Below are 24716 nucleotides of genomic sequence, written 5' to 3' on the forward strand. Positions count from 1 at the left end.
AGAAGTGTGCAATGTTACTCTGAAAGATAGGACGACAGGAGTGTAGGTGGTGATTGCTCAGGCACATGACACACTAACATTTCTTAATAAAAGGGCAGTGTGTCATGCTTCAAACTTATTTTAAAGATAGGAGAAACTTCAAAGCCATATACATGTTAGAATCTCACTGTAATCAAGGCCTAAAATGTTAACAGATCACCTCAGTTAGAATAGTTGGTCAAAATTACCATGGTTTATCTGGTCACTTCAGAAGTTTCAGATACAAGTATTCTTCATTAACTTTGTTTGCATTTTTATTTTATACCAGCTTTAAGAAAAGATATTATTCTAACCTTTAGCTTTATATTAATTAAGACACATAGATACAGGAGAAAGATCATCCAGAAGAAGATTTGGTTGATTTGTGTTTTCTCCTTTCAACAGTACCAGTGGTAATCTATTTCCAAATGAATACATTTCTTAATGGAAAAATTCTAAGTAAGTTTGTTATGCTCCTAATCCCACTTTAGGAGAGATCTAATAGCATAATTGCAGGGTGCCTTGGGAGCAGCAAGTCTGTAATCTGTTTTTCTTTTTGCTCCAGTTTTTCTTTCTCGTAATTATTTTGAGGTAGAACATCCAGATGTGGATATTTAAAATCCAGTTCTGATACTTATCAGTATTCTGTTAACTGATTTTCATTAAGTTAGACATTACTTATAGGTCAGTCTATGTAATTTTTTTTAGCCTTAACCAAAATAATCGTATCAAGTCAGTTTCTTTTATCAAATTGGTTCTCTTTTCTGTGATTTAAAAATAAAAAATCTTTCATCTATTGCCACTTTCTCCTGAAAGTTCTGATCTTAGATGCAGAAGCCTTAAGATCTGATGTTTCAAATTACTCCTGCTTTTGGTGTATAGTATACGTGAATATGTATATACTTAAAGTATATACTTTAAGAGTATACTTAAAGTATACTCTGACCTTACATGAATCTCAAATCTCTGAATCTTTTGTGTTTTTACAAGTTTATTTTTATCCATACCTTTATGAATTCAAAGTTTACAGGATCACTCCTTCAACATTGACAGGAGAAGTATCAAATGAAACGGAGATTCAGAGAAGGCTTTAAAGGCAGGCACCCTCCCTCTAAGTTAAACATTTTGTTTTTCACCTAGTGAAAAACACTTTTTTTTAACCACACTTTTTTGGACATGTGTTTGATGAGAGAGCTGTCCAAACTATAATGTTCTGAGGACAAACCAAGTTTTCAAGTAGGATTTTGTTTGAGTTGAAGAATTAAATGACTTTTCAAAAATGTATAAACTTCTGTGAAGATTCATTTCTTACTTTAAAAAACTGAATTTCTCCCATTAGATGATGGACAAGCCTTATTACACAGGAGGAATTTTTCATTCAAGTGACAGACTGATAAGACTGTATTCTAGAACTTCAGATTCCAGTGCTAATAACCTATGAAATGGATCTTTGCTATCATTAACTCAAGAGGAGATCAGATTCTTTGCATTCTTTCCTTATATCTAGGAAAATATAGAAAAGAAGCTCTAACTTACGATTATAATAATTGAGCACTGAATAATTGTGTCCAGGAGACTCTAGAAGTGTGAAAGACACAGTCCCAGCCATCAGATATTACTGTATAGTAGAGTATGAAAAATAAATCACAATCATGGTAGCTACCCTAAATGTAGTATAGGCAAATGTTAAAATAATTCAGAGTGGGGTGAGAAGAGAAGAAATATGGAGATCCCTCCTAACTGTGGTGATTAAAGGAGAGACTTCAAGGAGAAGGTGACATTTTAAGATGAGTGTTGAGTAAAGGGTAAGAATTCATCTGGTAGAGGAACAGTAGAAGCCAGCATTTCCGTTTGACGACATACAGTGAGCAAGGATAGAAAAGTACAAGTTGTGATCAGAGAATGCTCAGCAAACCTCATAGGCTACCAGAACATGAGGTAGTAATGGGAGATAGAGCCAAAAATTGACCTAACAGATTGTAGAGATCCTGGAGTACCAGACTATTGTGACCTAAGTTAGAGGTCAGCCCATTTTCTCATCATTTCCAGTTTTAATCTGTTTATATAAATGTTTTATACATGCATGTATGCATATAGTGTTTGTTTTGGATCTTGGCTCAGCACCACTTAATAGCTATGTGACATTAGGAAACTCACTTAACTTGAGCTTCACTTTTCCTTGTTGGTAAAAATGGACCTCACATGGTGGTTGTGACAGTTTAATGAAATAACATAAAAGCATGTAGTGCAGTGCCTAGCACATAGTAGACAACTGTTTCTGTGGAAATATATACATAGGGTTAAATACAATATCGCTAACTTAAAGCATTTTTATGCTTTTGTGACAACACTTTGAAGATTATAATCATAATTCATTGGACTGTATTTTGGTTTTTGACGGCCTTAAGGAATCTATCACCCCGATGGCACTCTGCCTTATTCATGTTCATGTATTCATGTATTCAGGGACTGCCTTCTCTTCTCTGTTCTTCTCTATCTGAGAAGGAAGATGGTTTATGCTGTAAAACCACATATGTGTATGTGTTGTTTGATATTTTAACCTGACTCTTCTCTAGTAGAGACCCTAGGGAATTGTTGGTTTAATCTGACTTCAGAAGCCCCAGCATGTGATCTTGCTGCCCTGCTTATAACTGAATTTCTCATTCTGCTTTGGTGGGAGAATTCCTAGCTATAAGAGGGCAAGTTTTGGTACTCCAAGATCTGCTGAATAATTTTTTTTGCTTTAACTATCATTATAACCTAATGCTCTAATCTAGCCTAAGAGGTTTACTCATATTTCTGATCACAGCACACCTGCTGCCTTATTAGTTGTACAGGCATACCTAAGGGATATTTCAGGTTCAGTTGCAGACCACTGTAATAAGACAAACGTTGCAATAAAGTGAGTCACACGAATTTTTTGGTTTCCCAGTGCATGTTAAAGTTATATTTACACTATACTGTAGTCTATTAAGTGTGCAGTAGCATTGTGTCTAGAAAAACAATGTACATACCTTAATTTTAAAATAATGCTGTTGGAAAAATGGCACTGATAGACTTGCTCGGCAGAGTTGCCACAAACCTTCAATTTGTAAAAAACACAATATCTGCAAAGTGCAGTAAAACAAGGTATGCCTGTGTTTGGTTTCAGTGATACAACCCATCTCTGATAAAATTAGGCAAATATCTGTGCCCAACTGAGAGTTTAAGATTTGAATCTTTATTCCATTTACTTGTTAGCTGTGTAACCGTGAGCAAGTCATTGCCTATTTCAGGACTTGGTTGTGAGATTCAAATGAATCAACTGTAAAGGATTATTTTATTAACACTGAATTTTAGTAGGAATATGATTAACTATCCACCATAAAGACAAACAAAATTTTTATTATTTTAACGAAAGCTTAAGTTTACTGATAAATTTTAAAAACCAGCTGAAACAATTTTATATCATTAGTAAATTTTATACTGACTGTTTTATGGCTTAGGTAATTATCTGAACAATATTTCAGAAATATTTGGAACATAATAACTGAGTTATAAATGTTCATGACAAAAAATATTAAATCTTTCGGAATAGAAGAATTCATATCTGTTGAAGCACTGTCAACTATATAAAAAGGCTGGGGACATTTCATTTACTTTGAAAATTATTTTCTTCTTCTATACTGCATAGAAGCAATTCACTAGCCTTAAAGGGGAAATTCATATTTTTTTCTTAATTAATTACAGAAGGGCTTTCCTTCACATTCCTCTGTGACACCATGGATCATCTCAAAGCTTTAGGATGGTACTCATCATGCTATGGGATAAATGGAAGTAAAAAAAGCATTTTCACTGATAAAAAAAGCATTTGACCTGAGTCCTTGCTTCTGACATTTACCAGCTCTGTGACCTCTGTGAACAAATTTTTCAACCTTTCTTATTTAGCTTTGTCAATCCACCCAGCAAAAATTTCTCATCAGGGTCATAAATAGTTGTGATTCTCTTGAGCAACTAGTTGGGGTTTTTTAAAATTTCTTAAAACCCTTGTAAACCAGCATATTGAGCGATTGCGTTGATTCATGTTGGCTGCTGGAGACTTTAGATAAAAGTTGGCCCATCTCTAGCAAATGATACAATTTTATAGTATGCTCTTTGTATCTTAACCTCATTCCTGGCTCTATCTTACCTTCATATGCCTATTTTCTCGTTAGCTTGATTTTTCTTACCTATATTTAATTTATTTTCGTGTCATGTTAATCTATGGAATCTGCCTTAAATTCTTCCTGGAATAACATAAGGTGCATTCAATAAAATAAATTATGCCTACTTCTCAGAGATATTGTGATACATACAGTAGGTGTAAATTTTTTTTTTACACTAAATCAAAGAATATTGGTTATAGCTGCTTTGAACTGTGGAAGGTTTAGAGTTTGGTTTTGAAGGGAAGATAAAGTTTCAGAAGAGAATTTTGGCCCATTGTCAGGTATCTAGAAGTTTTCTGTAGTTTATATAAAGATAAATGAGTATATCTGGAAGATTCTTTTCCTTTCAGCCTTAAATATGGTAAAACACTCATGTTACTCATCAGTATGAATGCGTCCATCCATCTTATATGCAGCTCACAACCATTTTATGTTCACACGGTCTTAGAAATGTACTAATGGAGTTTTCTGATAAATGTAATGTGTCTTTGTAGAGAATATTTTATACGATAGTTTCTCCGGTTTAAATCATGTATTTAAATGAACTAGATAAAAGTCAATGGAATTAGATGTTTAGAATTTTTTTATAATTATGCTAAGGATTTACATTTAACAAGTCTTGAATTTGTAAAAGAAAAACCATGTTTAACTGGTATAAACTTCTCTATGAACTCAGAATTCAAATAAAGTCACAGCTAGTATTTTTAAAATTAATCATTCAAACATCCATTTGCTGTATGAGCAGAAAGTTTTCTAAAAGCAACACAAACATGAGTCAGTACTGGTTCTAATATGTACTACCACCTCATAGCCTCACAACCACATTTCCACTTTCACCATGGGCTTCTCTGCCATTATTTAAACTTTTTTAAAAAGTTCTTCCTTCTGAAAAGCTCAGAGGTGTTCAGCCATCCTCTAAGCAAAGCTACATCTAAGCAACTGCTCCAGGAGATCTTATTCCCAGCCTTCTGAGGAGGGCTATTCTCAGCGACTTGAAGGAGAGTCACTCTTCTAAGGAGGATTTCCCAATTATCTCCATGGTGTTTATATCTACCCCTCTTGGAGGTAATGGTTCCAAAGCAGTTTTCTGCCTTCTCCCTCTTAGGTGAGGCGGGAACAAACTGAATTTAATTTCCAGCAGTGCATTCTGCTGTACATGTAACCAATCTCAAACAGCAGAGCGAGGTCTAGATGGTTTATATTGCAAGAGCCTTCATGTTTAAGATGAATGAATATAAACATGAGCAAGAGAATAAATGATGAATTTAATAAAATAAGTGTTGGTTGAGTGTGATAGAAATACAAAACCAGCTATTTCAACTAATGTGAAGGATTGGGAGATGTTTCAAATGATGAATCATATTAGCAACTCAAGGGTTACTGGAATAGAAAATTTTCTCTTAATGTTCAGTATTTTTATTTATATAAATACTGCTTCTGCCACACATTACCCCCCCCCACCCCGCAAAAAAAAAAAAAGAAAAGAAAAGAAAGAAAAGCAGCACTCCAGAACAGGAACATACAGTACCCGAAGCTGGGGGGAAAAGTTCTTTCTTTAGCACAGTGTTGCATAAGGGAAGTAATCAACTCTCAGCTTTTATAAATTTGCTTACAGAGTTTATAGAGCTACGGAATTGCCATGGAAATCGTAAAATGGAAGCCATGATTTACTATGTCTTAGTGAAAACTTTTGCTGGGAGTTGCTATAGTCAGAGTCATGCCTCATTCAGATAAGAACTCTATCCTAACCTAGATAATGAGCTGCTAGGCAAGGAATGGGTCTCTTTTTACATCAGTCTGTACTTGGTGCTCTAGTTGCATATTATTAACAAAGTTGCTTTTACCTATACCTGTCTATTATAGATGTTGTAGTATAGCTCATTTGCTTTGAGATTAAGAATGCCTAATGATTTTCCCTCCCCTGAAAGCAAGCTTCTTGCTTCTTCTTCCAGTGTTTTAATTTTATTATTTTGTGTTTTATATTTGTTTTAAAATAATGTACATGAAAGCTATTCAAGAGAGGGATGGGGGAAGAAGACTGATTACATCAGAGCAAGTTATGTTTGGGTTGTTCTGCTCCAAGCGAGATGCATGTGCTCAGTGATTATTTTTGTGTATTACAGGCCTTTCGGGAAGACCTGGAATGCCTTATTCAAGAACAGATGAAGAAAGGCCACAATCCAACTGGATTACTAGCATTACAACAGATTGCAGATTACATCATGGCCAATTCTTTCTCGGGCTTTACTTCACCTCCCCTCAGTACGTCAAGTTTCATAAAGTTTAAAAGACAGTAATTTCATCTCTAATTTGTACACTGCACATTTCTAGCAGCATATTCTGATCTGGTTCAGTCCTTAAGTTCATAACATCTAATAGTTAGAGTAACATAGTGTTAGGATCTCTTACTTTTTCATACCAACCAGACATTTATTACACTTTGTGAGGATTACAAAATAGTTATAAATGTGGTCCCTGCCCCAGATAAATGCATATTTGAATTGAGGAGACATACAGTGAATGCACAAAAGATTAAAACTGCAAGGTAGGGCTTCCCTGGTGGCGCAGTGGTTGAGTCCACCTGCCGATGCAGGAGTCGTGGGTTCGTGCCCTGGTCCGGGAGGATCCCACCTGCCGCGGAGCGGCTGGGCCCGTGAGCCATGGCCGCTGAGCCTGTGCGTCCAGAGCCTGTGCTCCGCAACAGGAGAGGCCACAACAGTGAGAGGCCTGCGTACCACAAAAAGAAAAGAAAAAAAAAAAAAAAAACTGCAAGGTAACTGTAGAGGAAAAAATTACAAAGCAGCTGGTAAGAAATTGTCTAATGACCTTTTCTAAGTCATCTAGCTATGAACTCAGAGTTGGAATTGATTATTGGCTGAAGTGGACAGAGAGAACTTTGTGGAAGAAGAGAGGCCTCAACTAACCAGACTTTAAAGGATGGAGCAGTTAGAGTTTGGTGTAAAAGGGTTTAGGACATTTTATTCATTTAACAGTTCTTTAGTGAGAGCACCAGTTTGGTGGACTGAACACTAAGGATACCAAGAATCATAAGGCGTTGAGTCCAAGCACTTTACATCTCAGAGAGACGTGCAGAGAACTCACTGCTGTACCAGGGCAGGTACACAGAGTCCCAGACCATCAGGGACTTTTCTTTTCCTTCTCTTTCTTCCTTTGTTACTTCCTTTTTTTTCTTTTTGGTTAAAGATTTACAAACAAGAGTTCAACAAATTCAAATACTTCCCAGATAGAGGAATGGTATGAAAAGAGACATGATGGTGGGAACGTGCAAGATGAGGGTAGAACTCCTAAGTGGATCAGTATGTTGGGACATACATACTGGTTAAAGAATCTTTGAAAGAGTCCCAAAGTGAATTATAAGTGCTTGAACTAAAGTAGTGGTTGCGGGTAAAAGAAGGAAGAGATCAGTGAGAAAGGCATAGCCAAGGAAGAGGAGAGAAGACTTAGCAACAGGTTTGAATGTGGTGATGGCGGGGGTGGCAGATGGATGGTGAGAAGAACGATGAGTTCCAAAATCACTCACTCTTCCAGCCTGGGAGAAACATTCTAGCAGAATCAACAGGAAAGTTAAAATGTTGAGCTAGTTTTCTTCACTTTTTCTATAACATTGATTATCTGTCGTGTGCCATGCATCCTAACAAGAGTCCATAAGGGCTAAGGGATAAGAGGTCCACGATAGTACCACACAGGCCTGGAAAAGAAGTCTAGGAAAGAGGTGGGAAATGGTGTCCAGGAGAATGAAGACTGAGCGAAAGTTGAATTCAGCAATTGGGTCATTAGAGATTTAAGACTCGTTTTTGTTGCTTGGTGAGGGCAGAAACCAGACTGCTGTTTGACTGCATTCTTAAATATTCTTTGTTTGAATAAAAGTCAAAAGAGGTATTAGAAAGGTACAATAGCTTTCTGTTGAGATCTTTTCATCATAAAATTAGCAATAACCTCGGTGTTAATCACGCTTTTACCATTGGGATCCTGTGACCATTTTTCCGCAGTGGTGTGAGCCTGACTCCCTAACATCACTCTCGAACAAGTACTAGGTGAAACAGCAAGATGATAGGTGATACGTATTTTTACTCTCAGTGTACTTCTCTGAAGCAAGATAAGCTAATGCAACATTGTGTGGGCTGATAGGTTTCAGATCATCATTTACAGGCTGGGACACTCTCGGACTCAGGCTGCTTCCTGGCAACTAATTTTCAGGTAAGGAATTATTTGACCTGGTTCTTTCTCCACAATTTTTCCTCGTTTAGGTCTCGGCATGGTCACACCCATCAATGACCTTCCTGGGACAGATACGTCCTCGTACATGAAGGGAGAAAAGCTTACTCGTTGTAAACTTGCCAGCCTATACAGACTTGCAGATTTGTTTGGATGGGCCCACCTGGCAAATACATATATCTCAGTGAGTCCTTCGTCTTTCAGTTCCTTTTTTTAAAATCCCAACTTAAAGGCAACTATACTCTCCTCACCTTTACTCAGAAGTCTGGTATTCTCTGAACCTAGCACGCTGGACCACAACCTCATCCTGATATAAACCTTATGTTTAAGGGAGAGGCTGCAGTTACCCCAACGTTCTTCTCCATTTGTTATCTGTGTCGTTCCCCTAATTCAGACCAGTCACAGAACCCATCCAGGAAGAAATCCTCCTGGCAGAATTTTCTCTCTCGTTAATTATATCTGAGAGTCAGTGATATTAAAAAATGCTTTAAAAATAATAATATCTGAGAGTCAGTGATATTAAAAAATGCTTTAAAAAGCACTTGGGGCAGGGAAAATAGAGGGGGCCAGGGAAGTTTCCTCTCTCGTCTTTATTTTTTTAATATTTTTTTCCCATTCATCATCATCTTGTTTTCATGTTGCCCCATTGGACACAAGACAATATTTGGAAGCAAAAAGTATGAAAATATTGTGTGATGAAAATGGCACAGATGTGAGGTGCAGTCTTCCTACAACTTTTCATCCCTTCCTCCAGCTATTCCTTGGTTTCCCCTTCCATTTCCACCTTAATTCGTTCCTAGGAAGAGAATCTATTCTCTTTCCTTTGCCCATTTCCCCTTAATTTCCATATTGTGTTGGGTTGAACAATACTGGCATTCGTTTCTCCTGCATGTAGCTGACCCTAAATAACCTTAGAACCCCCAAAATAACACTTTTAGGTAAGTCCAGTAAATGAGAAACTAATGTCAGAATTTTTTAGCAAGTATTTGAGGGCTTGAGGGAAGAAAACTTTTCAAGGAAAGTTTCATGCTGCACAGCTTTAATTTCTGCTTTGTTTTCCCCCCCAGATAGCTTACAGTTATTCATTGTAAATATATTCCTAGTCATGTTTACACTGCAAAATATGAACACCTCATAGTAAATCTGTATTGTTTTGGTTTTTTTTTCTTTCTCCCAGGTAAGAATAAGTAAGGAGCAAGACCACATAATAATAATTCCCAGAGGCCTGTCTTTTTCTGAAGCCACAGCCTCCAATTTGGTACAATTTTCATTCCTATGTTACTTTTTCTGTGCTTCCTTGTACTTTTCTGACAGATTTTAGCTTTTAATACAGGACAGAACAAGAAAAGGTATGGATGGAAGAACATTTACTAGTGAACAGGGAAGAATTTGGAAAGCTAATGTTGATTTTTAAGAAAAGCTTTAGCGTTCAAGAAAAACAGGGTAGTTGAAGAGCCTAATAAATGAATTGGTCTAATCAGTTACCCTATTTATGTTTTGAAGAGAATCTTGATTTTTTTCACCCTGTACTCTCTGTAATTTGTTTTTTTAAAAACAACCCACACACAAAGTCTGTATGTTTTATAGCTAGATTTAAACAAAGTTCAGTTGGTGTGAGTATAGGGTCTGACATTCTAGCATTTTATTTTTCCATGATTGTACCCCGAGCCACTGTCACTGGCCTCTAGAAGAGTAGGAACTACGTTGGTTCTGGTGCTATAGTGTTAATTAGCAAATGAACATTTTCCAGCCAGTTCAGTAAATGCCAGACTTATCCAGACCTTCAGTGAAGAGCTTAAGTTATTCAGTTTCTTGGAAACTGTGCTTCTTGCTAAATGCTAAGTTTTGTTGCAGACTACCTGTTTTTGTAAATAAAATTTTATGGGAACAAAGCCACACCCATTCTTTTACAGTAGTTTGTGGCTGCTTTTATACTACAGTGGCAGAGTTGAGTAGTTGCAACAGAGGCCCACAAAATCTAAAATATTTGCTATTTGGCTTTTGACAAAAAGTTTGCCACCCCCTGGTTTAGCTCATGAAACGCAGGAAACTTTGTCTTTCTGATTTTTCCAGGTGAAAGTCAATATAATAGGAGAAGTGGTTGATCAGGGAAGTACTAATTTGAAAATTGACCACACAGGCTTCAGTCCCCATGCCGCAATCTATTCAACACGTCCTGATGTTAAGTGTGTGATACACATCCATACCCTTGCAACGGCAGCTGTAAGTCACTGAAGGGCCAAAATCAACAATGACCCTGGGAAGTGTATTTTTTCATGGCTTTCCTTACATGATACTTTATAATCTTCATTCTTTCAGACCCCACCATTTGAAGTTATTTTCAGAGTATTAATCCTCTGCATATCCAGAAAGCAAAAGTCCCTTTGGAGTCAATGCTCCTGTTCTAGGAAACAACTGGAGAGATAGCATTTGCATTTTTGAACTCATCAGTTTAATAATGGGGTCATTGAGGTCTTCAGAGCAAGCCTTCTTTCCTAATATCTGGCACAGCATGTAAATTGAATAGTATCCCCAAAAGGCCTTTTTTTTTTCTCTTGAAGAAGTGAAGAACTAAAGTGGGAGGTGGGCTGGAATGGTGAACACAGTGAATAGGCCAGCGCTCCCTGAGCTGACTGAAGAATCCAGTTCCTATGAAGGTGTAGTTAGTAACTAAGTGTGTTATCTTGGCATGAACACAACCAAATAGGTATCCTCCATGAAGTGCGGGATCCTTCCAATTTCTCAAGAGTCCCTGATCCTGGGAGATGTCGCCTATTATGACTACCAAGGGTCACTTGATGAACAGGAGGAGAGAATTCAACTGCAGAAAGTTCTGGGGCCAAGTTGTAAGGTATGTAGTAGAGTTTCTATCTAAGGAGCTATTTTTGTTGCTGTTACTGTTGATGAAAGCAGTGTGAGCTATGCCAGTTATTTAAAGTGATTGCTTTGGGATTCTATTTTAGGTGCTGGTACTCAGAAATCATGGTGTGGTAGCACTTGGAGAAACAATTGAGGAGGCTTTTCATTACATTTTTAATGTGCAGATAGCCTGTGAGATTCAGGTAAGAAAAATTGTCTACCCCCCTCTTTTTTTTTTTTTTTTTTGCTTTGTTATGTTGGGTATTGTGTTTACTTATTTCCAGAGTTCTATCAGTTGGTGGCTTCTTGTTTTGTTTTGTCTTTTAAGAGAAGTTCTGCTTCATTTGAGTAAAAAAGGGTCAACTGAGGTATCTCTTGAATTGAAAACAGGAGGAAAGAAAATTAAAATTCATATACAGACACACACACCAAATCTAAGTGCTTCATAAGCATCATTTTCCTCATAATCCTACTTTTTAAGATGGTATAATTGCACATATCTCCATTTTCACCCTCTAGTGATGTGGTGCTAATTGAGAAAGGTGACTACCAGTTATCAAAATAGACCAGCTGTGTTGTGGATACTTTTATAAAAAGTGTAAGAGCACTGCCAGAAGTTTTATGAACTCATGCAGTTTCCAGTGATGCCACAGCCTCAGCCTCATTATTATAATGGATTACTTATTAACCACTTTTTCCCCAGAGAAGCTGAATGCATTTAATGGCCCTAATTTCCCCCTTTAAGTAAAGTCAAGCAGATTCTCTTGAAGCAAATGGTAATAATCTGAATTTATTGGAAAGGCCGCAAAAAAGGGGGAAAAAACTTTTTCTACCAACTTGTCTTAACAACCACCTTTTTTTTTTGCTTTAATGGTCGCTCTTCTTCTCAAATGAGGCTATGAAAAGCTTAATTATATTGAGATAATGAGCTGACTTCTGCCTAAATATTCTTAAATTCACAGTATAGTGTTTATATTCCTTTAAAATTATAACTGTCAACAAAAGTATTAACTGGATTGCCATGGGAAAACTGCAAGGAAAGAACTTTAAAATTTGGCAAGAGAATTCAGTTTCTTGAAATATATTAAAAGGTATGGCTCTAAATGTGTTTTCCATCAGGGAGGGTCAGAGTCCTGGAAGGTATAGATAGGTGGAAAAGATACTTCAGCTGCCTGCTTTCACAAGTGTATTTCTTTGTTGGCAGCCCAGAGGAAAGTGTTACAGATATTTGCTGAATCAACCTTATGCCTCTTTAAAAGTGAAATTACTCATTCTAGTCTTTACAGTCCTGTGCCTCTATATTTTGCCATTGATTACAGGTGCGGGCATTAGCAGGGGCAGGTGGAGTAGACAATCTGCTTGTACTGGATCTTCAGAAGTATAAAGCTTCCACTCACGCTGTGGCAGCATCTGGAGGAGGAGGAGTGAATATGGGTGCCCATCAAAAATGGAAGGTTGGCGAGATTGAGTTTGAAGGGCTGATGAGGACTCTGGACAATTTGGTAGGTGAAAAATTGAACATAGCCTTGATTTCATGTTTCCAGATTCAAGAGCAGATGTTTCCATCTCCCTTTGGTTTTGGAACATGCTCCTTACTCCAGAGTGTGACCCTAGGAAGGAATTCAGTGTATTTTAGGAATCAGTGAAACATGCAACTGTCATCTTATCTTAGTTATTAGCCTCTTGCACTAAGAGTCAGAAGGCAGATTGCCTTCAGACCCAGGAACAAATACTTAAATGAGCACTGAGATTTGGCCTCCAGAAAACCAGTTTATATCTAGGAACATGTTTCTGGTGAGCAGTTTTGAAATTACCTTTGTCAGGAACAGTTGTGTGAGTGGAAATTGCTTTGTCAGCTGAAATCAGTTTTAACCAGATCTTGAAATTTGCTTAATTTTCAACTCTAGTGTTATGTGGAGGTTATATGGAGTTTGGAAGGATCTTCCCTTTGTTTTTCAGTAAAAGGGTCTTATTGAATCATTTGTTTAAAGAATTAGACTCTAAATGCTGTGTTTGGTACAAGTTTGATAGCTTCAAATGTGGTTTTTCCCTCCCCTAGGGATATAGAACAGGCTATGCTTACAGGCATCCTCTCATTCGAGAAAAGCCTAGGCACAAGAGTGATGTGGAGATCCCAGCAACTGTGACTGCCTTTTCCTTTGAAGATGATACAGTGCCACTCTCTCCTCTCAAATACATGGCACAGAGGCAGCAGCGTGAAAAAACAAGATGGCTGAACTCACCAAATACCTACATGAAAGTGAATGTGCCTGAGGAGTCTCGGAATGGGGAGACCAGTCCCAGGACCAAAATCACAGTATGCCCCTACTTTACGTGGTTTGCCTTTACTAAATATTTTGCCTAGTTTGCTGATGAATTGAATGGTCTATGTTGAAATATTGGGGAAGTAGAATATGACATTAACAATAACATCACTATAACTTACCAGGTACCCTTTGTGCAAGGCACTTTGTTCTAAGTGCCGTACATGAATTATCTCATTTACTTCTCCTAATATGGAAAGGATGCTGTTTTCCTCCTCCATTTTATAGATGAGAAAACGGAGGCACAGAGGGATTAATTAATCATCTGTGAATGGTAGAATCAGGGTTTGAATGCAAGCCGTCTGACTCTGGAGCCCAGTGTTACCCATTACATGATACTGCTTTGTAGTTTATATTGTACTTGTGAATCAGAACTATAAAAGTTATCAACACCTAACGGCGCCAGATTTTGTGAATTACTGCACATAGGCAAGATCTTGTAGATAAAGAAACAGGTTATCTTAAATTTTTCAGCATTTTGTCTCAGATTTGGTTTAATTTTGGAGTGTTTATCCCTAAATATTCTGTAGATACTCAAAATTGGTTCATCCTATCGTATAAATCAGTAGTATTCAATGTGGAAATACCTAGGCATCAAAGTTTTTTTTTCCCCTCGTCTATATTGATTTCTTATCTCCTAGTAAAAGAACATAAGTTTCCCAGAATTAATCTTATTGACAGAAACTAATGGCCAGTCATCATTAATCTTGATGAATATTAGCTTTCTTTAAGGGATGTAACGGGTAAATGAGAAGAATTATTTAAGGCTCTTCCACCCTTGTGGTGCCACTATACGGTAGATTACTACAAGCTTATCCCCTTTGTAAAATGCTGGTCAGGGGCCTGGCCCATTCTGTCAGCCAAAAATAAAAATGAAATCTGGAAAACTAAATCTTAAGAGATTTCTTGAGTCCTTTTTGATGACTTCTTAGCCATCATCACTTAAAACTTGAATGCAGGTGGCAACTGTGAATGTGAGTTAATGTGAGATCAAGCTCTATATGCTTGAAATATTTTCACCAACATATTTAAAATGCCAAAAGGAAAAAATTTAAATAGCCATAATTTAATATTCATGTGAATAGTAATGACATTTGTTTGTTTTTTAAGTGAATGCTGATTCTAACTAGTATGGGAGATACACTAATTGACCACTAAAAACTACTCAGTGAAATTCTTTAAAATATTAGCAGTGTATGCACCCACCCACTGGAGTCAATAAACAGTTGTCAAGAACCTACCATATTTCCTTAACACAAAGCTTCATTCTAGAAAATTTTTGATTCTTTAGTGGATGAAAGCAGAGGACTCTTCAAAAGTTAGTAGTGGAACACCTATCAAAATTGAAGATCCAAATCAGTTTGTTCCTTTAAACACAAACCCGAATGAGGTACTAGAAAAGAGAAATAAGGTAAGACATGGTCGATCTTCTATGACTAGAGGAGGCCTTTTTATGCTGTTTTATGTTTAAATCACTGGTGACTGAATCTGATTAATGCTAAGCTTAGAGGTTTAAATACAGAAGAATTTGAAATTGAATTCTGTATAATTTTAGCTTGTATTGAGTACCTCCAGCTCTGTTCTAGTTTCTGGTGAGCGGGCTATACGGGGAAGAAGTGTTAGACATATTTCTGCTGTATTAGTGAAAAATGTAGTCCTCTGATAATGTAAGACAATAGGAAATCACACATCAAGAAGAGTGGAGATTAATGTGAGTTGTTATGATGGTAAAAGAGGGCTTTGTGGAGGTGGGAATTAAAGAGGCTCTTACCCTGGGGTGGTCAAATAGTAAGCCAAAGGTCACCTGCAGAGTTGCCCCCAAGAACTTGTTACTGTGTTTCAATTCAGATTCGAGAACAAAATCGATATGACTTGAAAACAGCAGGACCACAATCTCAGTTGCTTGCTGGAATTGTTGTGGATAAGCCTCCTTCTGTAAGTCCATAAAGCAATATGATCTTTGTTTTCACATTAATTTATTTGCTTTTTAAATATGAATATCTGTCTTTACTAAAGTTAATATAAACACAAGTTAAAAAGTCAAAGAATCCACAAGACTTAAAATGTCACCTTCAATTCCCAATTTCTAGGGGCATGGACTTTATTCTAGCATATACCTTTGTTTCTAAAGAGCATCTTTATTCTGCTTTTTCTTGGTTTATCAGTTTTAGATGTCAACTGTATTTCATCAAATCTATTTCATCAACTATTTCATCAACTATGAGAAGTACCATTATTTTATGTATCACTAAAAGAGAAAAAAACCTAATTATAAGATGAATGCCAATTTCAGGATCAGAAAATGTGGGAGAAAAGTGCATCTTAGAATTAATGAAAGACAGTAGTGACTTTTTTTATGGACTGTGAGGATCTAGCCTGTTTACACAAGGCTCTTCCCTTTTTCATTCTCCCAGTAAGGTTGTACCACAATGTTTTGTCTAGTCAGCTTTCAGTGTTTATATTTTTAAACGCTTACTGCTGAGCCAGGTAGCATCCCATGATGACATTTCCTTTCTTATACAACTTTTCTCCCCTTGGAGAAAAAGTTGCCTCCTTTTTTCATTGGCTTAGTACTTAGGATACATTGGGCTTAGTTCTTCCCGAACTTTTCTTAATATTATTTTCCATAGGGTCAGAGGTAACAGGTAATCTCTCAGTTCTAGCCCTTTGTCATTGTCCTTCTGGTCCAGATCTGGACTAGGTGCTCTTCAGGCCAGATGTACAGGCCCATCCTGAGGATTCCTGTGCTTCTCACCATGTAGTCCTGTTTCCTGCAGCGTATGTCTCCTACTTAAGAAAGGAGACTCCTTTCTTACTCCTTTATCATTGAGTGCATCCTCTATTAGCTTTCTGGGAAAGGATACATAGGAGGTAACAGTCTGAAAACCTGTATTCTGCCTTCAAATGTGCATGTAATAGATACAGAATTCTAGCTTACAGATAAAATGAAAAGCATCACCATATTATCCCCTAACTCCATATCATTGTTAGGAAGTAGGAGAGTACTGTGATTCGTGTACCTTTGTGTAGGCTTTTTTTTTTAAGACCTTTTCTACATTCCTGCTATTCTGAAATTTTATGATGGTGTGCTTTGTAGTAATTTCTATTTAGTCTCCACTTTTAGCATGTAGTAACCCTTTTCAATCTGCAAAGTCATGTCCTGGGAATTTTTTAAAGTATTTCTCCAGTAAGTAGTCCTTTTCCCTTCAATTTCTTTTTCTGTCAGGATATACATACTGTTAGTTGGATCTCTTTGACTAAGCCTCTGATTTTTTTCTTTCCTATTTTATATCTCTTTGTCTTTTAATCCTACTTTCTGAGAGATTTGCTTGACTTTATTTTCTAAGCCTTCTATTTAATTTTCTATTCTGATTTTTTTTTTTTTACTTTTTAAGACTTCTTATTCCCTGAATGTTCCTTTTTTTTTTTTTCTTTTTAAATAACATCCTGGTCTTTCTGGATACAGTATTTTCTCTTATTGCTGTAAGGGAATCAATTTTAAATTTTCTTTGGCTGCCTTTATTGTCTGTTTCTTCTGAGTTCCCTTTTTCTTTTTAATTCTGGTTTCCTCCATGTTGGAAACTTTCCTCAAGTGTCTGGAAATCCGTGGTAGTCTGTCTGTATTTAAGAATGAGACACTGAAAGCCAGTCAGAAGCTTCAGATGTGTGCAGAGCTTGGGAACTGGCGAGCTCCACTGTAGGGTGACTGGATGTGGACCAGGTTGATTCTTTCAGGAATGCCCAGATGTTAGTATCTGTAGTTGTTTTATCTGGGGTCATTTAATTTATCCAGAGAATTCTCTAGTCTCTTGCCAGTCTCCCACCATCATCCTGGGAACCCTCAGCTATGTTTTGTGTCCCCTAATCAGTTGTTCTGAAGAATAAGCCTCTGATCTTCTGCAGAGATGAGAGAGAAGTAAATGCTCAGCTGTGTGGAATAGGAAAGGGGACCTGAGAATCTATCTGTTCCTTATTTACACTTCTAACTTGTCCCCGCTTTTCAGCTTTTCTTCACAGCACCTTCTGTGATACCTGAGCCTTACCAGGCCTCCACAGGGCAAATGAGCAGGTTTCTCCTTTGCAAGGCTAAGGGTTCAACTTTCTCAGCTCTTCCACCCATTCTTCCACCTGCTTTCCATCTTCCAACAATGTGTTATGACTTCTCATCCTCTGTTGTCTCATCTTCCATTCTTTTGTCCTTAAAAGTTTATACTTTTTTGTTGTTGTTCTTTTACTATCATTTTAGTGGGGTTTGGGGAGGAATTTTTTTAAATGCATGGGTTCAATCTGCCAGGTTTAGCTGTAAGTCTCATTAATTTCTTTTCTAGAGCAAATAGGTACAAGTTTATTTTCGTAGCAAATTTAAAGTTCTTTTGGTACAGTTTCATTTTTCTAAGACTTTTTTCAAAGGCTTTTTGAAATTCTTGTTTTTTAAGATATTTCTTAGTTATATGAAGCTTTCTAGAACTTGGCTTAGTTTTTTTTTCAGAGTTATTAAAATTGACCTATGCAGGCTTATTGAGGAAACATCACTGGCAATTTTAGCCTATTGGATCAGTAGTCTAAAAGCATTAATCTCATATGAATATTTTAAACAAAGCATGTTACTTTATCATTTCTTATGATTGTTGTGAGGTGGGGTGTCACAAACATCATATATACATTTAAGTGTGTGTGTGAAATTGTGTATATATGTAAATATATATAAATAAATATATAGATATAAGTAAAGCTCTTGGTAACAAGTCAGTGCTTTTCTTTGCAAGACCATGCAGTTTGAAGATGATGATCAGGCCCCACCAGCTCCTCCCAACCCCTTCAGTCATCTCACAGAAGGAGAACTTGAAGAGTATAAGAAGGCCATTGAACGTAAACAGCAAGGACTGGAAGGTCAGTTCATTTTGAGATTAAGCCCAGGATAACCACACTGCTAACAGAGCCTCTTGAGTTGGATGATCGAGGGCAGTCAGGGTTTTTTTTTTTAATGTTCCTTTTACAATCAGTTGTTCCATATCCTCTCTCCCGGTCCTTACTTGAGTAATAAGTAGGACTGAAATGCACATAGCTACCACACACCATCTATGTTAACATTTAGAGAAGACTGTCTTCCTCAGAAAGCAATCGGATTGCTAGCAAAAAGTCTTCTATAGTAAAGTGAAATCCCCGGATGAGTAAAGAATCACTAGCTAGAGTAAATGTAGATACATTAATAGATTTAAACATTCAGAATATGTGGCTTTTTTAAAAAAAACTTTCTACTTTGACATAATTATAGATTAACAAGTATGTGGCTTTAATGCTTTATAGAATCTCTATTGTTACTGGATGTCTCAAGACGTCAATATTTAATGTCAAAATCAAAATATAAAACAAACTGCTAGAATTTTTATGTGACTTTCCTTAAGTACATGGGCACTCTAGTCGCTTTTATCTGACTTCAGAACCCTAAGCAAGGGTTGTATCTAAGAATTGTTCATGAAAATGCCAATTGAATATTAGCTCCCTTTTTCTCAAGAATAAGAGATTCTTTATAGCAAGGGTTCTCAGTCTTGGGTCTTTGGATAAGCTTTAGACGGTCCATGAGCCATCTGAAAAATATATGCTTAATTTTGTGCAATACAGATTTGAGGAAGGCAAGGGTGCAAGGTGGAGGGCAAGAAGTCTGTAACCCCCAAAAGAGGGTAAGAGCCTCTGCTTTAGAGCGTCTTCAACATACAGTTGAAATTTTTATGCAAAACAGAACGAATAGTTAAAGAATCTTTGTCCCAGTTAGACATCATGTAGAAAGAACTAATGACATCTGGATCATCCAGGGAACAGTTTTTATAAGTGTGTTAGTGTCTTTGTCACAAAAGGAAGTCAACCTGACTCATTAATGTAATTACACTAAATGTTAGGTGATACTATTCAACTTGTTTATTCTAACATAAAGTTGGAAACTTTCTCTGATTTTGTATTTTGTAAAATGTCCCTCTTTAATCTCTTATTTTTTGAAAGCCTAAAGATGCCAGGTAACAAATATTGTACAATAGAACCATCACCTTTTATATATAACTTTATAGTTTCTTCCACATGCATTATGATCTGAATTAGCTCACTAATATTGCTGACAGGAATCACTAATTGGATATTGATCAAAAATTCAGTGAGGCATTCTGCCTCATTAATGTAGCATCATTGGTGAAGCTTTCATATTGCTTTTCATTTGGCTGCTCAATGTATTTTGATTTTCTAACACTCTAGCAAAAGTTAAATGCATACATATTATTTGCCTGGGCTTCCAGTAGCCATGCTTCCTTAAAGCATGTGTATAAAATTACCAGTAGCAGCCAGAAATGTTAACACATTAACCTCCTCTTACTGCATAGTTATCGATATGTGGGATAACTGTTAGCATGCTCAGCTCATTGCTGAAGAGTTTATCATCCCTGGGTATGCAGGTATTTGATGTATGCACTAACCTCCCTGAAATCTTATGCTTCTTTGTTTTGCATGGCTTTTAACTAAACTCTTATCCAACAGATGCTGAGCAGGAATTACTCTCAGATGACGCTTCATCTGTTTCACAAATTCAGTCTCAAACTCAGTCACCGCAAAATATCCCTGAAAAATTAGAAGGTATTCAATGTAATTTCCCATAGCCTTCACCGACTTAATCTTTAGAGTCTGTCCCTCTGTCAGTTGTCTTCATATAAAGAAATTGAACACCTGATACAGTAAGTTTACCATGGATTTTACTTAAAGCTCCCAATAATTTTATATTTTTTATTAAATGGGGTGCTACTTTTGTTCAGCATTTCTATTGACTTACCTTAATCTGGATATTGGCAACCTATAGTTCTTAAGAATTTGTGAAATTAAATTTGGTTTGTCATATGTCTTCCAAACTGAAGCATGAAATCTTTTTCAATTTTGATTGCCCAGTGACCCCAAAATTAAAGAAAAATATATGTATGTTGTCTTCCTCATTTATACTGACTTGCTTTACAATGAAACTGTCAAGTCATCAAACTGGACTTACCCAGCCTTCATTCTTTGGTCTAACAACTTTGTCCTCTTTATACCACTTAAGAGCATTAGCTTTATGTTAATAGGCCCATAGTCTATTAAAATAATGATCTATCTTTATTGGAATTAAAGTACATTGCTTAAACATTTCAGTTTTGTAAAATAAAGCAAGGATGTTGACTATATAAAATTTAAAAATCCTTCCCTTTTGTAGAAAACCATGAGCTGTTTTCCAAGAGCTTCATCTCCATGGACATGCCTGTCCTGATAGTGAATGGCAAGGATGACGTGCATGGTGTTGAAGACGAGCTTGCTGAGCGAGTGAGCAGGTTAACTACAAGCACCACCATAGAAAACATCGAGATTACCATTAAGTCTCCAGAAAAAATTGAAGAAGTCCTGTCACCTGAAGGCTCACCTTCAAAATCACCATCCAAGAAAAAGAAGAAATTCCGCACTCCTTCTTTTCTGAAAAAGAACAAAAAAAAGGAGAAAGTTGAAGCCTAAATAAAGTCTTTTTGTAATTATTATTATTACAATGTGACGTTGCACATTTAAAAACCACATTTAAGTTGATCATTAATATGCAGTGGTAGATCAGATTGGGGGTACGTAGCAAACTGGACTTTAAGAACTGGAAAGAGGTTTTACTAAAAGAAAAACATATTATGAAAAACACTTTCAAATTCATCTCTCATTTTGTATGTCCAAAAAAGGTTTTGAATTTTTAAACAATTGCTAGTTTTGATTAGCTCTGCCCTCATGAAGTATTATTATAATCACCACAAACAGATAGCTGTCTGAATTACTTCAGGCCTTCTACATAATATCTGTTGGAAACAAATTACCAGTGAACAAGCGAGAGAATTTTTGTTTCTCAAAACCTGCTTCACTTGGTAAGCAGATTATAGTTTTTTATCGTTATTATTGACTGTCCCTTTTGGGTTCCCATTGTTAAAATGGGCATTAACAGAATGCTTTAAAAGCTTCTAAGATAAGAATCTATAGCATTAGTATACACTGGCACATAATTGTTTTTTTAAATTTAAGAAAAGATTCATTTGGAATTTTATTCATAGTATAAAATTTCCTCACCTGAAGTAACTTTGTTTGCAAAAAAACCACATCATTTTAGTAAACTATAATTTTTGAAAAATTCCTTTTTTATTAGTTTAGAAAGCCCCTTATTTTTCAACAAAGGGGATTTTATACACATAACATGGGTTATTTAGTTTAACTCTGGCAAAAACGATTTTTGTATGTTGAGATGTTTGTATACCATTCAGTATAAAAGTGTCTGAGCATATTAGCCAATCATTTAACAGTAGAGCACATTTGAGGCTGCTTGGTACTAAGTATACTTAAATATAATTAAAGAATCCAGGGACTTGGTATCAAAAGGGGATTAGAGCATTTAAAGGCATAACAGGATTCATATTTGAACCTTATAATGTATTTTTCTCTTAGTATCACTAATGAATGAAGAAGCCCTCATAAGGTAACCAAACGGAAAGGAAAAGAATGAGAGAGAAAGTGAAAAATGAAGGGAACAAGAGAGGTGTCATGAGAAGAAGAATTCTAGTTCGATAATGATTCATAGTCATGATAGGATTTGAAGTGTCATTTATTTGACGCCTGTCCCAAATTTCTAAAATTCTGCTTCTCTGCCAAAATCGTTCTATTTCTTAGTTGATATTTGAGTTTTAAAAAGGGTCAGATCCTCCTTTTAACTTGCGTATCTTCAGAAGGCAGCACAGGAAGAAATCAGTGGGTCTAATCCCACCCCTACCGTGAGAAAACTACCACTTCTTAATTTTTACCAATTTTTCTTATCTTTTCAGTTAACTTTCTTTCTAATGTAAATACAGTTTTAAACCTAGGCTTAATATAGTTTTATTTCCCTTTCACCCAAGTCATGTCACAAATCAATGTAAAATCAATGATCCAAAATAGTCAGTGGGTAAAAATAATCCAAAGTATTTCTGAAGGGTGAGTTGGCGTGTAAGAAACTTACACTGATGATAGTGTGCTCTGGGGCTGGTTCTGTTTGGCTGTGAGTGTATGATGATGCAAAGTTGAAACGGAGCCTGGAAAGTTCATTCTAGATCTCACTAACTACTGGAATCAGTGTTTTAATCTTAGTGGAAACTTTCAGTTGCTTAATTCTGTATTTGAGGATTCTTTTATGTTCTACATCATTTATGTTGTATTACAACGTATGTAGAAACAGTAACCTGTGAACTATGCTTTTCCATAACTTTTTAAAAATATATATAAAATGAATGCAATGTGCATAAATATTTTTTAAATGCAACAGTGAACTCTTTGCACCTTTTGCTAATGCCTCTATTTACTTGCTTTGGCATAAAGAATGAGCCAGTGAACCTCTGTGTCATGTGGAAAATGTATAAATGTTATCTGATATTGCTCTTAGATGTAATGCTAATTAATGTAAAATCACAAATAAACAGTATTTTAAATAGATGGACTTGGTATCAAGAGCTTTCAGTTCAAGGGTGGTTACTTATCCTGAATTACTTTGTGGACTGTTGAGTTTTGTACTGCAGTGAGGTTTTGAGTAAGACTGACACTTCTGAATAAGGAATGTCCTAATACATTTATTTTCAAATTAGTTGAAAATCAACTATATAAAACCCTTCTTGTTTCAGCTCATTTTGGAGGAAATATTCCCCAAGTTACCTGCTTTTGTTTCTTGATAGGATATGGCAACCTTAACTATTTCTCTGACGTCTAGAGATCTTTGAAGGACTTAGGATTCTGATTCTCAGTCTCAGAATCTATGGATGTAGAATAGAAAATGTTGCAGAATATGTGTTGAGTTTATAGATTACTTCTCTTTGATTTTTATTTATGTAACAATGTAACAATAAAGAAGATATAGAGAGAATAGAAAGGTTACTTACAGTTCCACCACATTAACATTCAACAAAATATTTCACCCCCTTCTAGCTCTTGTTCAGCTATGTATGTATTTCCTGTGTATTGGTTATCATGGGGTGAGTGTAATTTTATTCAAGATTTTTTTTCTACTTAAACATAGCATAATCTGTCCTAGAAGATTTTCAAACCAAATCCCTCACATGAGTGATTTCTTGTGATTTTTTTCTTCAACTTTGTCCTAAAAATAGAGTACAAGAGGGGAAATCATGTTAATTGAGGGTTCTGGTTAATTGAAGTTTTTACTATAATTACCCGTTACAAAAATGAAGGGTTTGGGCAGAGGATAGATTCATAGTCTTGGACATATTTAAGTATTACCTTGGCTTGTAAATAATCCTTTGGTGACAAACTGCTGTTTTAGAAAGATGCTCATTTCAAAATTCCCTTTCATAAAGCAACAAAGGCAATTATCTTCAGTTCTCACTTGAGAGTCCATATAGCATGAAAGGTAATGTTGCCTGTGTCTTTTCCTCTATTGATTAGTATTTTCATTCAGCAGGGAATAAAGAGAACCAAATGGATCAAATTGTGACAGCATTGGTTTTTCTTAACATCAGCATTTTTTCTTTTTTGACACAGGCAGAAAACACATAAAGGCAAGTGGGTTATTTTTTAAACCCCAGGATGAAGTATATACATCAAAGTTGCAATCTTGACCAAACTAGGATTTTAAAAAGAACAATCTTCTTTGTGGCCACTAGAGGGTGTAATAGACCTAACAATCCTGTATGTTTCTAGTCCTTGAACTTAACTTCCCTTTTCTTAATTGCTAGGCACCACCATGTTTGTTGTGAAATACCCAGAACTTAGAAGACTTTGTTGCTTATCATTCTCCTCTCGAGACTGTTCTCAACCTAGTTGTCTCAGCAGGTCCCATTTCACCAATACCAATACCACCAGCAGGGACTCAGTGCCTCTGGAGAACACATTGAAAATTGTTGAGGTGTGGTCTCAGAAAGAAACCACGGTAGAATATAACTCCTCAGAGTTTTCGTGCCTGTGAGTGGTAATATAATGCCTGCTTCAATAACTGACATTTTGGGGGGAGATAACTGATAATATCTGTCATTTTTTGATGCCTTCTGTTTATCAAAGATTATGCTAAATGCTTTTCATGTATTACCTC

General features: G+C 36.3%; 1 protein-coding gene across 9 annotated transcripts in view; it reads left to right on the forward strand.

The window, feature by feature from the left end:
• ADD3 (adducin 3) overlaps nucleotides 1-23113 on the forward strand; it is a 124752-nt gene extending 101639 nt beyond the window's left edge. For 7 of the 9 annotated variants that reach the window (XM_060125872.1, XM_060125874.1, XM_060125877.1 and 4 more), the window contains 13 exons: nucleotides 6326-6464; nucleotides 8471-8622; nucleotides 9616-9696; nucleotides 10512-10661; nucleotides 11146-11289; nucleotides 11402-11500; nucleotides 12617-12799; nucleotides 13357-13614; nucleotides 14913-15032; nucleotides 15470-15556; nucleotides 18388-18511; nucleotides 20144-20239; nucleotides 20844-23113. In XM_060125872.1, the coding sequence (XP_059981855.1) occupies nucleotides 6326-6464; nucleotides 8471-8622; nucleotides 9616-9696; nucleotides 10512-10661; nucleotides 11146-11289; nucleotides 11402-11500; nucleotides 12617-12799; nucleotides 13357-13614; nucleotides 14913-15032; nucleotides 15470-15556; nucleotides 18388-18511; nucleotides 20144-20239; nucleotides 20844-21136 (1926 nt within the window). In that variant the 3' untranslated portion in view covers nucleotides 21137-23113. The remainder of the gene's footprint in view (nucleotides 1-6325; nucleotides 6465-8470; nucleotides 8623-9615; nucleotides 9697-10511; nucleotides 10662-11145; nucleotides 11290-11401; nucleotides 11501-12616; nucleotides 12800-13356; nucleotides 13615-14912; nucleotides 15033-15469; nucleotides 15557-18387; nucleotides 18512-20143; nucleotides 20240-20843) is intronic. The other 2 variants (XM_060125879.1, XM_060125880.1) reach the window with 2 other exon arrangements.
• Nucleotides 23114-24716: the final 1603 nt, after the last annotated feature.

The sequence above is a fragment of the Lagenorhynchus albirostris genome, chromosome 16 (assembly GCF_949774975.1).
Source record: "Lagenorhynchus albirostris chromosome 16, mLagAlb1.1, whole genome shotgun sequence".
Lineage (NCBI taxonomy): Eukaryota > Metazoa > Chordata > Mammalia > Artiodactyla > Delphinidae > Lagenorhynchus > Lagenorhynchus albirostris.